This window comes from Schistocerca serialis, chromosome 6 (genome assembly GCF_023864345.2).
Source record: "Schistocerca serialis cubense isolate TAMUIC-IGC-003099 chromosome 6, iqSchSeri2.2, whole genome shotgun sequence".
NCBI classification, from domain to species: Eukaryota; Metazoa; Arthropoda; class Insecta; order Orthoptera; family Acrididae; genus Schistocerca; species Schistocerca serialis.
Window position 1 is genome coordinate 534,997,785 of NC_064643.1, and position 16,923 is coordinate 535,014,707.

The window sequence follows — 16,923 nt, forward strand, 5'->3', positions numbered from 1 at the left end:
GTCTCTGGCAGCTGAAGCCAGAAGGACCAGTTCAATTTGATGGTCTACACAATATTGCAGTTGAAATTATTGTGAAGAAAAGCAAAGTGGGTGTTTTATTTACTTTCTGCATCATGCTCTTTGATTATAATGGGGAACAAAAAATGTGTATGATGTGTTATTCAAATATAAGTACAGCGGAGAAACAAAATAATTAGGTTTATAATTACAAAAATCAGGTCTCAATGCATTAATGAGTGATCCAGTGCAATATATTATTATATGTCACAAAAGTTTCATAAAAATGGACAGAAATCAGCAGCACAAGCATAGTTCTGTCCATCAGATAAGCATGAACAGTATTAACCACAAAACACATTTATAACATGAAACATATTTCAGATAATGTACAGGTGTAGAAATAAAATTGTTTTGTTACGCAAACACAGATTGTCAAAAAATAAACAAATCTAAGGCCACAGTCACTTTTTAATTTATTTGCATGTAATTTAAAGTGAGCTAGCAAAAATACTGAACTTCAAACACAATTTTATGACCAGCAAATTTCACTGTCACAGAAATAAAATTACATCTGACATAACTTAATTGGCTCCTATAAAAAATTTTGCCTCATCAACTCTCAAACACAGGTACGATATCATTAAATTCCAACATACTGAATACCTAATCAAAAATTTATTTCCTTAACAGAATCAGTAACATAGTTATCAAGCCACAATAGTAATAGCTTTGAAAGACATAAGTAACACCAGCAAAAATACAACTAGGTTGCATACAATTAACAAAAGCTTGTAATTCTGTTGTTTAATCAAAGTAGTCTTCTATGTCAATGTCAGGATTAAGAAGATCCTCCCCATACACACTGACATCTAGCTGATTAAGTATTAAATTTTCACACATTTCTTCCAAGTCAGTTTCACCAATCAAGACTGCACCGTGTACCTTACCATCTTTTATTACCAACTTTATGTACTCATTTCCTTTCGTTACTCTTACCAAAAGTTCATAATCACTGTTCAGTTTCTGACCATTAAAAAGACCCAACAGAATCACTTTATAGCCAAAGAATTTTGTCACATGGGAAAATAGTTCAAAACAAAAATCTTGCATAATTTCCTCATTTGTTATTGAAGCTGCCATACATTTTCCAGCATAAGATCCCATTTGCCTAGCCTGTGTCCAGAGCCGCATCTGAAACCAGTGAAATGCATGGGGCCATGATGCTGTACAAACGTCTCCAGCAGCAAAAATATCCGGAACAGATGTTTCCATTTTCCAATCAACCTTTAAGCCACCGTCAGAAGCAAAGTCTATGTCTTTCAAATCTTTCACAAAAGAGGTATTTGGGATCACACCAGTCGCAGATACAATGAAGTCACAGCCATAGATAATTCCATTTGTCAGTTCAGCAAAGACTGGCCAATCACTTTCCTCTGAATTGTACTTCAAATGATACTCATCTGCTGTAAGAATTTGCTTTATTTCACAATTGTACTCTACAGTAACTTTTGAGTTCTCCAGCTGGCTTCCTGATATGTTGAAATTTAAATGCCAGTCTGGACCTAAAGCTGCACCCCTTTCATCAGTTAGTTTCATTTTTGACAATGTGTACTTCATCCTCTTCACTACTGACTTTTCTTGATTATTTTTGCCCTTTTTGTTTATCTCTTCTTGAAAGAATGCAGCAGCTCCCGGGTCAATAAATGGAGCTGATATATGATTGTCTCTTATGACCCAAATTTTTTCTAGACCTTTTATTTCATGTACTATTTCAGTTGCAATGCCACCATTTCCTACAACTAAAATTCGTCTCGAATTTTTTACACGTTTTTCAAACTGTTCAACTGATTCTGTGTCCCTGATACCAATCACATAAGGATTATTTTTATCTATTAGTTTTGGATATCCCCCAGAACAGATGCAAAGCTTCTTGTATTCTACAGTGCGTCCTTGCTTAGTGTGAACTCTGTGGGATTCAGCATCAACATCTACAACTATGTCTTCAATCACAGAGATAGAAGGGTATGTTTCTATGAGAGTGTGTACATCCCTTTCTTCAACTTCAAATTCTGTTAAAGTTTTGGTGAGTGCAGTTACATTTGCTGCTGCTTTAATCACAGGAGATGCAGTTATTAATAAGCACTTTTCTCCAGGAGAGTAAAAGGACAGGCTTTCTGCACATGAAACACCTGCTATTCCACCTCCAACTATCACATATGTTGGTTCCTCCATATCTTCCAGCTTTACCTTAAATTTTACAATTCAGAGCAATTAAATCTTCAAAGATGGGCTCAGACTGCATCAACACTTGTAGTAACGAGAGTAATCGTAAGTCCGTAGAGGTACATCAAATACTAAAAGCCCATAGTCTCTAGCTTTCTCAACTGCAACCAAGAGTTCCGCGTGGCGCTTTTGACACAAACCAGTTTTCCTGTAATGAGACAGTCTATAAGAACCAGGGAAAAATACACTACCTGTAGCATACAAATGAATCATTTCAGTACAATTGCCTTCTCTTTCCATTTCACACTGACTGAATTAAATACTATGAAGAATCTTCAAACATATATACATTGTAATTTTGACAATAATACAAATTATTTTTACATGCTAATTAGAATAATTCCGTAACTCCACTACAAGACAAATTTCTGTTACAGTCTACTTACAGGAGTGTACCACTATACATATTTTCTGATCTCTACTTGTCATTTTTTCCATAATACTATGCATGAAAGTACTTCCTCATGCCCACATGATACCCTTGTGTAATACCCCTCTCCCCTGGAAGGAGATGACCAAAAAGCAATGTGTGGCTGTTCCTCTTTCAAAAAAAAATCATGTTTATTCTACATCTTCAGTACTTATAGGCTATATAGACAAATCCTTGCTATTGTACTTAAATGCAGTTCAACCTGCTTTTACACACTACTTTGACAGCAGTCTTTAGGATTTGTGGCCTCATTTGACATTCATCAGCTTTTAAAAGTCTGGGACAGAGAGAGACAAATGTGGGGAAAGGTTATGCCTACAATTTTACACTGAGCAAGTGTCTAACTACGCCAGCTCACTGTTTAATTAATATCCACCAACTTAAAACAGAATGACTTGTGTGGGAAGGTTCGATATGCCTAACAATGGAAAATCCAGACTGGAATATCGACAGTGTAGGAAAAGATAGATTGCTACTTACCATAAAGATAACACATTAAGTTGCAGACAGGCACAATTAAAATACATTTACACATAAGCGTTTGGCCACAGTTTTTGTCAGAAAAAGAAACACACACCATTCATTCACACAAGCAAGCACACCACATGCACACATGACCACCAACTCTGGCAGCTTGGACCAGAATGCAACTATCATGTGGAACGGAAACAGAAATCTGGAGAGTGCAGGGAAAAAGGAAGGGATAGCAGTGTATAGGTGAGGTGGGGGGTGGGAGAGGAGTGCACAGAGGGCACCCATTTCAGTAGATTTTTCACACATAGATGTTTGATGTGAATTAGGGAAGAGTGGTTACGGGGGACAAAAATAACAAATATTAGTGTCAAGTTCACTGTCACCAGAGGTGGTTAGGCAGAATAGTTATCATCATCTTAGACATTTTCCAGCTGTTGGCCAGGTCTGGTTGGAAAATAAGCCTCTCCATTGTCTTCTGTCTTGCCACCATCTCTCAATCTTCACCTTGGTCTTATGGACACATTCCTCCACTTCTTTCAGTCATCTGTCTCTTCGTCTCTTCTCTTCCAGTTTCATCTCATGTATCCTCCTGGGTATCCTCTTCTCCTCCATTCACTCAACATGCCCGTACCATCTCAGCCTTGATTTCTCTATCTCCTCCTGTAATGGTTCCACCTTCATTAACTCTCCAATCCTCTCATTTCTTAACCTGTCTATCTTCGCCACTCCAATACTGTTCCTCAAGAATTTCATCTCACTAGGTTGTACTTTGCTTTTCTCTCTTCCTTTCATAACTCAGCTATCTCATGCACATGTCAGGATTGGGACATAGTATGACTGGTACACAACCATTTTACTCAACATGGTAGAGAAGAAGTATGAAAATGGTTCGATGAAGCCCCTGCTAGGCACTTAAGTGTGAATTGCAAAGTAACCACGTAGATGTTGGTATGGGTACATCCTTGCTCCATATCAGACTTCAGACACACTTCCGAAATGCTTCTGGTTTTCTCCCCCACTTGTTTATTTCTCTGTCATATTTCCATCTTCTTGTATCAGGCTTCCTAGGTACTTTAAACTCTCCACTCTCCTCAATCGGTCCCCACCAATTGTTATTCCAGTTGTTCCTCTCTCCTTCATTCTTGTTGCAATAATCATCTAACTCTTACTTATACTAATTTTCATCCCATATTCTTGTACTGTTCATTCCCATACATCCTCCTCCTTCTTCCACTAAATCATCAGATCATCTGCAAACAACATAGCTTTCATATTTCCTTCACCAATTACTTGTGCTACTGTACTTGTTATATCATCCATCACTACAACGAAGAATAATGGTGAAAGTGCACTTCCCGTTTCAAACCATTCTTCTGTTCAATCCAAGCTGATCTCTCTCCTCCCACTTTCACACAGCTGACACCTCCATGGTACATTTCCCTTATCCTCCAAATAATCTGTTTTGCTACTCCTCTGTTCTCCATGGCTTTCCATACTTAGCTTCTATGTACGCAGAATGGTAACAGCCTTAATTACAACTGACCAACAGGGGTGGGATAGGGTGCTGTGTAAAAAGTAAGTGGTGCAGAATGCATGGAGCAGTTAACTTGGTACATATGGTGCTTACAACGTGGAAAAAAAAAGAAAAGAAACACGACTCGCACGGGGGTAAGACATGCCTAGAACCCACAAATGCAGAGATGGAAGTTTGTGACATTGCAAATTACAAAAATGATGTATTAGTGTCACATCCAAAGGCCTATGTGATCACTGGCTGTTTGGTGACAGTTCCAGTGACATTTCTGTCATCCCTATTGATGGGGTACGAGTGGGAATAGGGAGTCCTGAAAATAAGTAATTGAGTAACACCAGGTAATTAGTGTATAGTAAAGCAAAATCCCCTTTCTTTGCACTGAAAATTAGGATACTTACTTTCATCTGGAGTTCTTAATATTGTAGCACCTCATATCCTTTACGCCTTCCATTTCAGGTAGGAATTAAGTTTCTTAAAATTTTTAATAAAATGTTAAGTACTAATTCCACAATTAATATCTGTCTGAGCTAACGTTAGCCATAGATAATGCAGTGTGCATATCACTGCCTACCTTCTTTTGTTTTTCCCCTTTCTGTAGAGGAAGACGAAAGCTATGAATGATTAGTCTCTAGTGATCTGTCTTATTTAACAGTGTGTAGCGAGTGAGTGTGCAACGAGAATACTAATCTGCCACTAGGAAAAGCATATGAATTTTTTTTTTTGGTGGTAAGTTCCTACGGAACCAAACTGCTAACATCATTGGTCCCTAGACTTACTATGCACTACTTAGTCTAACTTGCACTACAGACAACACACACTTCCATGCCTGAGGGAGGACTCGAAACCTACAGTGGGGGTGGAGCCATGCGAACTGTGGCAAGGCACCTCAGACCATGCGGTGAAAAGCATATGAAAATTAACACAGGACACTGTTGTAATAATCTATATAAGGAGCATTTCTAATGACTATAATAAGATAAGTTTTACATGCAGCATACTCAAATATGTGAGGCTAATGGAAAATAATAAATGTGGAGGTATATTTAATAACTTATTATTATGATTAAAGTACATTTTTCAGACATAGCATACCACTTTGCAGTCAAATAATTTTTTATAAGACTTTCTGCACAACGAAATCCACAATTACATGTTACTAAGGAGAATTGAAATTTAAAATATGTATGTGACTATTTAAAATATGTAGTTATTATTTTACATGGTATCAGTTTATACTGATCCACCAATCTTGCTTTATTAAACCTCCAGATAATGATAAACAATACTTACATGAAACTTAATATTTCACCATTGTGTGGTGAAATGAATTGCTTCAGCAAATTAATATTTTTGTGATGTAACACCAAATATTCATCTCTGCAAATGGGACAAGGGTTTCCAGTTGAAATTACACCTTGCCTCTGGAAAAAAGGCAAAAAGCTTTGATGTAGGAATAAATTAATAAACATGTACTAGAACTATCAAAGAATATTAAAAATTACAAAAATACATAAAAAATAATGGTCCACCTTGATGCAGAATTCTTGAACATTTTCTGAGTTCGAATATCATAAATTACATTGAGCCCGAAAAGCTTTAATGTCCACAAATTAGCTTAGTTTTAGAAAGCATTGAACTCGGCTTGCCCTTTTCTCACATTGTGGAGTATGGACGAAGGGCAACTGGCACATTCCATAGATTTTTGAAAAGTATTTGATATGGTCTCCCACTGTGGACTGTTTACAAAAGTAGAAGCATGTCAAATAGGTTCCCATATACGAGTGTGGCTCAAATACTCCTTAAGTAATAGAACCCAGTCAATTATTCTCGATGGTGAGTCCATAAAAGACAAGGGTATCATCAGGAATGTCCCTGGGAAGTGTGAAAGGACGACTATTATTTGCTATATACGTGAATGATGTGGTGCACACGGTATGCAGCTACCTACAATGGTTTGCTGATGATGAAGTGTATGAGAAGGAGTCAAAGCAGAGTGACTGTAGAAGGATACAAGATGACTTAGATAAAATTTCTAGTCCATTTAATGAATTACAGCTAGCTCTAAATGAAGGAAAATGAAAGTTAATGCAGATCAGTAAGAAAAACAAGCCTGTAATGTTTCCATACAGCATTAGCAGTGTCCCACTTGACACAGTCATGTCAATTAAATATCTGGGCATAATGTTGCAAAGTGATATGAAATGAAACAAGGATGTTGGGATTGTGGTGGGGAAGGCGAATGGTTGACTTCAGTTTATTTGGAGATTTTGGGATAGTGTGGTTCACCTGTAAAGAGAGAACATTTGGCAGCTAATGCGACCTGTTCTTGAGTACTGCTTGAGTGTTTCGGATCTGCATCAGGTCAGATTAAAAGAAGACATCTAAGCAATTCAGAGGCAGACTGCTAGATTTGTTACCGGTGTAAGCTCATATGCCCATTTTTCATAGACGGAACACTGAATGCACACATATATTGCAGACTGTTAACAGACCACCTTCCACAGATACTAGATGATGTTCCTCTGCAGATTGGGATGAGCTTGTGATACCAACATGATGGCTGTCCAGCTCACAGTGCACGGAATATTCCAGTATGTCTTCACAAATTGTTTCCAAATTGCTGAAATGGATGCAGAGGACCTGTACCTTGCCTGGCCCCTTCCCTAGATTTGATGTCTGTAGACGTTTTTCTGTGGGGAAAGCTAAAGACACTGTCTGCAAGGACATTCCAACTAGCTCGTACATCTCCGCTGAAATGCTAGCATACGTACAGTAGTAATTCCATATCATACTGGAGGCATGTTGCAGTCACCAATAGTCATTTTGAACCAACCTGTGATGGTCAATTGTCTCATTACTGGTTAGAATCCATATGACTAGTATATGACATGTGTTGTTCTTCAGTGTGTGCTATTACAGGTATTGTACAAGTGTCAGTGTGGGAACTTTTCAAAAGATGATATCTGGTAAAGGGCTCACCACAGAATTCTATGACAACCATCACTGACATTCTAATTTAACCTACTTTTAGTTTGTTTATGTCAATAGGCACTGTTCCATTTAAAAACATGTCTTTTTGCACAAAAAATACACTTTCTAAGTATTATTACAATCTGTATATTGGGTAACAATACAAGCCCCTGATTACCAATCCATTCTGTGAAAAACAGCACGAAATAGCACTTTCCATTTCCATTGTATCTGCAGGGCAAGTTTTACATGATTCACCCTGTAGTAAGTGTGTGTGTCATCAGCTGGTTTGTTGACCACAGGCAACTACAATGTGACAGATCTTCAATATTTTGTGCCTCACGACAGAAGTTTAATGTTCAAATGACATCACTATGGTGCACGCCAATTTGGTGGGCAACTTCCTGTACTGGCAACCCTTCTTGCCCTAAAGTGAAAACTATGCTTAAAATGACTGATGCATGTTGACAGACTTACAAGCTGCACTGTTCCATTTGTGATTAGAGATGCAGTGTGTTCCACTGAACTGCACTGAGAATGCAGGAATACTGTTACTTGTATTATACAGGTGGCTGTACAAAGCAATTTTCTATGATCAGAGGAGTATTATAAAGCAGTTCTGACTAAAAACCTAACCATGTAATTCAACTGATTGATGCAAAACTTTCTGATTTCTTTATTAAAGATACTGAAGGAACCTCAGACATATAAGACTTGTTAAAAAGAATCATTAAAATGTAATATCTTTAATTGAAGTAGACACATCATGATGCATACATTCTCATGAAGAGGTAGAAGATCTCTATGAAGAGTTGCATTAAATGATAAATAACAAGAGTATTACTAAAGATGATGAAGGAAGTAATTCTTAGTTGTCACTTTTGTCTCATGATTACAGCTTACATACAGATGAATAGTTAATCAAATCATACAAAAATTTGTTTTTAGGTGACCATTTCAAGAGTTAAAAATCCAGCTAACTAAACAAGTAGCATTTGGAAGATTTTTAATGCAGCCATACAAAATGACAAGCTGTGGTTGCATGAAATTGCTATGGCAGTTAAATCATATGATGAGCTCAGCTCACAAATGCATGCTTCACTATATGAATGCATGCAGTTCATTTTCTAGCTAATAGATGTCCCTTAAAAGTATTCTAAAATGAAGTACAGGACCAATGTACAATGTGGTAGCTGGTCTTAGTAAACAACCAACATGGTACTTCATGGTGATCATGAGAGTTTCAAGCAACTGCCAGAGAGAGCACAATTCCCAGAGTACTGTGTTCGCAGGTGACCATCAACAAGTATCACCATTACGACAAATGGCTCTGAGCACTATGGGACTTAAACATCTATGGTCATCAGTCCCCTAGAACTTAGAACTACTTAAATCTAACTAACCTAAGGACATCACACAACACCCAGTCATCACCATTACGGCACTTCGGGCATAATGAAGTGCTCATTTCCCAATGCACATGCCTCCCACTGAGAAGAAAAAGAACGCCACAAAAAGGTGTGTTACGTGCTACTCAAGAGGAAGAAGTAGTTAAGTGCATGGCATTGCAAAAAGTGTGGTGGTACTGCTATACATTAGAACATTACATATCAGCTAGTACAAACAATCATACTAGCTGAAATACAGGGTGTGCCAAAAAGAATCATCTAATTAAAAAAATCAGAACTATTATGCTATTTAAGATATGTGCGGGAACAATGTACCACAGGAAAGAGCAAACACTCAAGGTTTTCACGGTTCCTGCTGCACAGCAGCAGTGTGCGCCCACTTCAGTTCTATCAAAAATGGTGTTGGGACAACAGAAAGCATTTCATGTTTTATGTTTTGTGCAGTGCGGGTCAGTAATACGATTTTGCCTGACTTTTGTACTAGGTTAGCATTAGACAATGGCATGGAAAATTCTGAGAAACAGGTTGGTTGTGTAAAGGCAAATTGCCGGGCCACCCCTGAGTGACACATACGTCGAACGCATCTGCCATAGTTTCACAAGCAGTCCACAGAAATCTGTTCACCGTGCAGCTCAACATGCCCCCGATGTCTGTCTGGCCTGTGTTGCGTCGACGTTCACACATGAAACCTTAAAAACTCAGCTACTGCAAGCTCTTCGTGAAGGTGACAAACAATAACATGTTAAGTACTGTAATTTCGTTCTTGGCAAGATGGAGGATGATGGTTTTCTTCCACATTTAGTGTTTAGTGATAGGCAACATTCCATTTAAATGGAAACATGAACCATCATAATGAGATAAAATGGGATACATAACAACCACTTTATGATGTACAACATGAGATGGACTCTCCAAAATTTAATGTGTTTTGTTTAGTTTCACGGGAAAATGTATACAAGTTGCACTGGACCAAGTGATTCAGCCTTATATTACCGGCCTGCAAGGTGAGCAGACCTGACTGCATGTGATTATTTCTTGTGGGGGTTTATAAAAGACTCTGTTTATGTGCCTCCATTACCAACAACAACGAATGAACTGAGACATCGCATAACAGCAGCTGTGGAAGCTGTAACTCAAGACATGCTCGCTGCAGTGTGGAAATAATTTGAATACCACATTGACATATGCCATGCATCTTGAGGGGGGCATATTGTGCAAGTATGAGAAAGAATGAAAAAAACTTTTTGAGTTTCCCATTCATCAAAAAACAAATTCATTGTATATGTTTATTAGTTTCAGAATATTATTATTATTATTATTTTTTTTTTTTTTTTGAGACACCCTGTATATTAAACCTGATTTCACAGCAAACATTAGGGAATTTAAATATGATGTTATTTACTAAACAGCAGAGCAGACAAAAAGTAAGGTATAAACTCACATGTATTTGGACACAAAAACATCAGTCTTCCTGAAGAAGTGTGCACACAACTTTCAGTAATTACAGAAGTATAATCCAAATATCTCTTCTAAACACTCGAGAAATGAAACAAACAAACATCATTATTACAATCAACATAGCAAATGAGTCACTACGCCAGATGATGTATCAGTAATCTGACACTTCAAGGGTCTAAGGCTGCTGGATGTATCGGCAGATAATCTGTGCAAATTCCACTGAAATGGTTGTTGTGGTTGGAATATGGATTTATATCAATGCCGTGGTTTTCAAGTGCCCATTAATCTTTTGGAACTACTCCCAGCACACCGAAAATAACTGGGAGCACATTCACTGGTTTATACCAGTTGTTGCAGCTTTATTTTTCAGTTATCATTTCTCGTAAGTTTTTCCACCTGTTTCTTGTCGACTCTGCTACCACCTGGAATGGAAATGTGAATGATCCCCACTTCATTTTCATCCAAAACTATGATGTCTGGTGTACTGTATTCCAACATTCGATCTGTCTAGAGTCTGAAGTTGCACAGAAATTTGTCATTTTCATTTCCAACAACTATATCTGGCTTGTGATTCCACCAGTGCTTTGCGACTACCATTTGGTAAGTTTGGCAGAAGGTCCAGTGGATAATTTGTACACCTGTTTTAATTAGTCTCAGCAATCATTCTGCAACAGCTCAATATACAGATAATTGTTTCTTCAGCTTCACTGTAGGGTCTGCACTTCATGGTTTGCTTTCTTTACTCTGGCTTTAATAGCATTAGTTCTGATGGTTTGTTCCTGTGCAGCAAATATCGGCCCTTCAGTTACCTACTTTAGGGTTCCATTGGTCAGCCAAGCTCAGGTCTTTTCTTTATCTATTTTGCCTTCGATCTTATCCAAAAACTGCCCATACATTGCTATATTGTGCATGCAGTCAGTTGGGCATAGGATTGCAGCTTTCTGGTAGAGATTTCTTGGTTTGGTAATGAAGGTTACTACTTGCCAAAGACTAAATAATTTATCAGTGGCAGCCATCATTTGACAATCACAAGAGAGCAATGTGTGAGGGCAAATGGAAAATTTATCTAATTGGCGTAAAGACAGCACTGATATCAAACACATTTTGTTTCTGTTATGTTGTTAAGTAATCATTCTCCACCACTTACAGACTGAATGGAATCTACAGCAAGAAATACATTTCTATGATATGAACACCACCATTCTCCAGTGAATCCAAAGAAAGATCAAATCTAAGAGACAGACACTAAAATTCACTGAATGATTTTTGCTCTAGTTCATTTATTTTTTATTTAGGGAGCACCCACTGACATTAAACTGAACACAATTTCAGCAATTATTATATCAGTACTTCTCATCTTTTCATAATGAAAGGGAACATGAAACGAGTTTTTTATTAGTGGCACCATTCAAATAAACACACATACCATACTGTGTTCACTCATACTTGCAGGACACAGAACAGTATTCTACTTTAGGGATATCCACTGGAAACCAGTAAAATAACAAACCCAAATATGTCTGTCTTCCTCACCTCTTGTATGACAAGCAAAGCATATATAAATGAATGGTTTTATCTCAGCTTGGTCTTTGCGTTACAGATCACAACTTATTCAAGCTACACAAAGTATGATTTGATGAACAACCACAACTGAGGATGATGTTGAAAAGACTGACAATTTTGCTTCAGTTGTAAATTATTTTTGTTATCACATTAACTGTCATTTACAACTGTAGCAAAATTCTCTATCTGACTCAAGCTACATAAAAAGAATTTTTTTGTTCTCTTTAACCTTAAGCTCACTACTTTGGAAACAACAGAGACTTTTTGGTTGTTGATATTCAACTTTATTCTACCTCTCAAATTAATCAAGAAAATAAGTCAAATTTTATGATTTCTTTAAAATATGTCACTTGGAATACATTTATTCTTCTGTCACTTTTTCCTTTTCTTTTACGACAAAGTTCCATTAATACAGAACTTTACTAAGAACGGTGTAAACAGTTAATATTCTGCTTCAATGTTACTGGTACCTGTGACTGGCTTGGGCTAATACACTTTTCTTACATGTTTTTCAAGAAAATTGGGTCCATATTCAACTAATGTAAACTAGATTCCCTTCTCTTTCACGAGTTTGAAAATGTCGCAGTACTCAAGAATACTTGTGAAGGTATTCAGGAAAATGGAATAGCTTAAATATGTACAGGACACAAATGAAAATGAGATATGCATGTGTCATACAAAAATGTAGCTGAAACATCAAGTTTGTCTTGTTTACTCCACCCACACCTTTCCAACATCACATTAGTAAAAAAACTGTACAGGATGCGATAGGGCTGAATCATTTTCAAATCATGTGATCAGAGGCTCTAAATGTCAAGAAAAAATATCGACAAAGCTGGAAAGCGGGGAAAAAAAAATCTCATCATGCTAGAAGTAAAACTCCCCAAGCAAGATATCAAGACATTAAGAAAGTGTACGAGCAACAAGTTAAGTGTATTCAAAAATGTACTTTATGTAGACAGAGTGGAGAGAAAAATTATGTAACAGCAGCACTTTAGCAAAAAGGCGAGATCTAGCACTATTAGAGAACCCAGACAACTATTAAAGAAAATGTGAATATTTCAAATTTTTTTAATGATCGCTTCTGTGACACCGGCAAAAGTGAAATTCTATGGGAATGGATGACTTACGCCTAAGGTCAGCTCCATTCACTGGGCTCCATAGGTGCAATAATCAAATTATTGGCAGCTGTTAGACGGAAAGGCTGATCTGCACTGATTAATGCTACTGCGATGACTGTAACAGTGAAATCAATGAAAATAAACTTCCGCCAGTTGTGGCAAATGCATGATTATTGGAAAGCATTACTGGTTTAACTGTCACCGGTTTTCATCACAGTGCAACCTTTCACAGTGCTATACTTGTGCAGACACCTGAAGGTGAATATGCTTTGCTGTTAAAGCAGTTTCCGAACCTGACCAGGCGACCCGGTGCACCTAAACAGATTCTGCATAATACAGTCCCTCACATCGAGACAATGGATGGACTACCAGTGTCGTGCTGACCTAGATGTTTAACACTGGACTGTCTTGCAATTGTGAAAGCTGAATCTGACACCATGCTGCAAGGGGCATCATTATACTGTTGAACAGTCCGTGGTCCTCTGTCTTACATCTGGTGCCAAAGAAAGGTGGAGGCTGGCACCCGTACAGACACTATTGTGTGCTTAATGCGAGAACAGTGTCTGACTGATATACTTTGCCATTACTAAAAGATTATAATGATATTCAATGTCTTAGACTGCTCTAAAGCCTATATTCAGATACCTGTGGCTAAAGACGGCATTCCAAAGACCTCTCAATTTTAATACTGTTAGGCCTGTTTGAGGGTATGTGTATGACATTTGGATTACAAAATCCAGTACAGATGTGGCAAAGATTCACTGATTCGGTTCTTCAAGTTGTCCCATTCTGTTTTGCCTACCTGGATGATGTGCTTGTGTTCTCAGAGACTGGGGAACATTACTGACAACATATACAAGTTTTCAAGCATTACAGGGTCACATAACACACGGCAACAAACATTTTCAGACTATCTGAAATGACCTTCTTGAAACATAGAATCTCTGCTGTGGGCTCCCTAACTCTGACAGAGAAGGTTGACTTGATTTTACAGTTACCTAGCTTAACCACAATCAAGGGATTGCAGTGGTTCTTTGGTATGCTGAATCTTTCTCACCACCTCACGCGGCAGAACTGCAGGAACAATTGACTGTGGCGCTGACTGGTCCTAGAATGAAAGGCAACTCCCCAGTGCACACACTGACGCTGTGTGTCCCACATTTGAGGCTGAGAAACAGAGCATAGCTGACACAGTGCTTCTAACTCATCCTAAGCTTGACACATTTCTTGCATTAGTAGCGGATGCAAGCCCGATGGCTTTCAGCCCAGTGCTACGGCAGTGGACTGGCAGTTTTCACGAAAACTGTTATAATCTCAAAAAAGTGGAATGCCTATGACTGAACACCTGGGAGTATATGAAGCAGTCAAAAACTTCTGCCCTCAAGTTGAAGTGTGAGTGTTCACAACATTCACAGACCATAAATCATTGACTTTTGCAGTCAAGTGAACAGTGTTAACTGCTCTCTTTGTCAGTTCAGCCATGTAGCTCGTATAGTGTATGTATGTGCAGTGCCATGTGGCACTGTGTTTGTGAGTGCAATAATTGAGTTGCGGCTGTTAAAGGGTTCCGCACCCAGTCACCAGGGGTGCTGGTTTATTTTTTCAGCTGTGCTTGTGCCTTCTCCATGTACGATATTTATTCCTGTGCTTTTATGTTCCATGTTTTTATGTTCAGTATTGTCGCTCTAAGTTACAGTTCAATTAGCCTTCTGCTCTCACTAAATAAAGAGTTTCCTGTTGAGTGTAACCCTTTGGTGTTGGACTAATCAGAAATATTAAGTTGATCAGCTTGAATTACACTGACTGACAATTTTATGGGTAGCAGAAGAAACAGACAAGGAGGAATGGTCAGAAGTGTTCTGATAAATTAAACAGAGTTTTCAAAATTATTCTGTTATTTGTGGAACAAAAACTTTATAATCTGTGCGTTTTGAAAGTTTTGACTTATGATTGTGAGACAATTAGTATATGCAAACCATTTAAAAACTAATAGGTGCTCTCTGAGTTCAGGGAATGGAATGAAGGAGAAAACTTAATTATAATTGTACTGAAAATGAAATTAAGATGGGCAGGACTTTTACTAGGTCAATGGATGGTAGATGAACCAAAACAGCTTTCTGGCAGATTCCAAGAGATAAGAAAAGACCAATATGATGGACTAAACAGCATGGAATTTAAGAAAATGATAACAGACGGATACGCAAGTGTAATGTAATGCATGATATCATTCCATTTATATTTAATACAGCTTTAAATTTCACTTTTTTGTAATGTAAAATAAAGGAAAAATAAATAATTAACAGACATTAATTCACAGACAAAAACTGAAAGTGATAATCAACCATTTGTATACGAGCATTACTCCAAAATCTAAGGCAATCCACTGCTTTATAAAGGAAGCAGTTCTCTTCACAATTACTCATCAGGTTTTTAACAATTCTGAATGTAAGATACTACATTAGATAATTCAGAAATTTCTCAGCATTACAGGACACAAAGGTAAATGGTAATATATCAGTGTGTACAACAGCATTATAAATGAGAAATGTAAGTATTAGAAGCAAGTAATTGTACTCACAATGCATGTTTTTCGCGTTTTCTTGGGAGCGAACATTCCTTTATGGTTTCGTCTGTAGTGCACCCAAACTGGATCATTTCCGTATGTTTGACTGTAAGCTGTAATTAAAATCGGAGATTTATTGGTAAACATGACACACACAAATTAAATACCGCAACTTCTATTTATACATGTAATTATTCAGATAGGTGTCAGAACCATTGAGAAAGTAGCTGCAGATCCTATAGAACAGTTTACACTCCATTCATTCATGACAGTGAATTCAGTCATCAGATACCCCTTATATGTAACATTAAATTTCTTTTCTCTATTGGAGAGTATGCTTTGTGTTGTCTAGCTCATCTGATATAATCAACTCCCACTAGATTCATTTATTTATACTGAAGCTACCTACTCTGTAAAGACATAACAAACCTGTAATTTTTTAACTCTAAGGACTGCTTTGCAGTGGTGTGTGATCAGTCTCTCAACTATGACTGATTGACCAAAATCAATACAGATAACACTAATCACGCATTAATGTTCCCCTCCCAAGACATATTTATGAAAACATGGTGGCAGTTAGAAAGTAGGGTGCCTGGGTCTGGGATTTTTTTGAAATTTAGTAGGCAGACTCATGGATGGTAGCTTCATGTGTTAGGATGACTTTAGAGAAAAAAATGAGTGACAAACAATGATAAATGCTGCAAGCAAGTCGTTGGCTGTTCAAGACTGCACATGGCCAGTCATCACTTTCACAGCACTTTGCCACATTTTGCTCCTACCAGCATCCGCAACTTCATGTTGTTTCCTGTCTACAATCACTGATGAAGACATTGCAAGTCACTGAACCAGCGCCATGACCACACCAACATGCAAGTTTAGAGTTTTGTGTCAACACACACCACAAGTGATCTCTAGAGCACCTCAATAAGTTAAGAACAACTGCTACCGGATTTCTGGGTATTGTGAGTTGTGACGTCAGCCATGGCAGATCTGACAACGAAATCACCAGTGATTGTGGTTCAGAGCAGGAAGCTAGTACATCCTAGGCCACAGGCAGAAGTGCCAGCAGAAGCTAATCCACTGGATCTTATTTTGGCATTTCAGTTAGGAGAATTAAA

At 37.8% G+C, this 16,923-nt stretch overlaps 2 protein-coding genes across 4 annotated transcripts in view; both read right to left on the bottom strand.

Moving 5' to 3' along the window:
- Positions 1-233: 233 nt before the first annotated feature.
- LOC126483766 (pyridine nucleotide-disulfide oxidoreductase domain-containing protein 1) lies at positions 234-2,232 on the bottom strand. Its single transcript, XM_050106915.1, has one exon. It carries the CDS (start codon positions 2,230-2,232, stop codon positions 805-807), a length of 1,428 nt encoding a protein of 475 aa, XP_049962872.1. The 3' UTR covers positions 234-804.
- A 61-nt stretch (positions 2,233-2,293) lies between these two features.
- LOC126483767 (28S ribosomal protein S18b, mitochondrial) overlaps positions 2,294-16,923 on the bottom strand; it is a 58,376-nt gene continuing 43,746 nt past the window's right edge. For all 3 annotated transcript variants that reach the window (XM_050106917.1, XM_050106918.1, XM_050106916.1), the window contains exons 3-5: positions 15,821-15,918; positions 6,012-6,142; positions 2,294-2,431 (exon numbers count right to left, since the gene is read on the bottom strand). In XM_050106917.1, the coding sequence (XP_049962874.1) occupies positions 2,302-2,431; positions 6,012-6,142; positions 15,821-15,918 (359 nt within the window). In that variant the 3' untranslated portion in view covers positions 2,294-2,301. The remainder of the gene's footprint in view (positions 2,432-6,011; positions 6,143-15,820; positions 15,919-16,923) is intronic.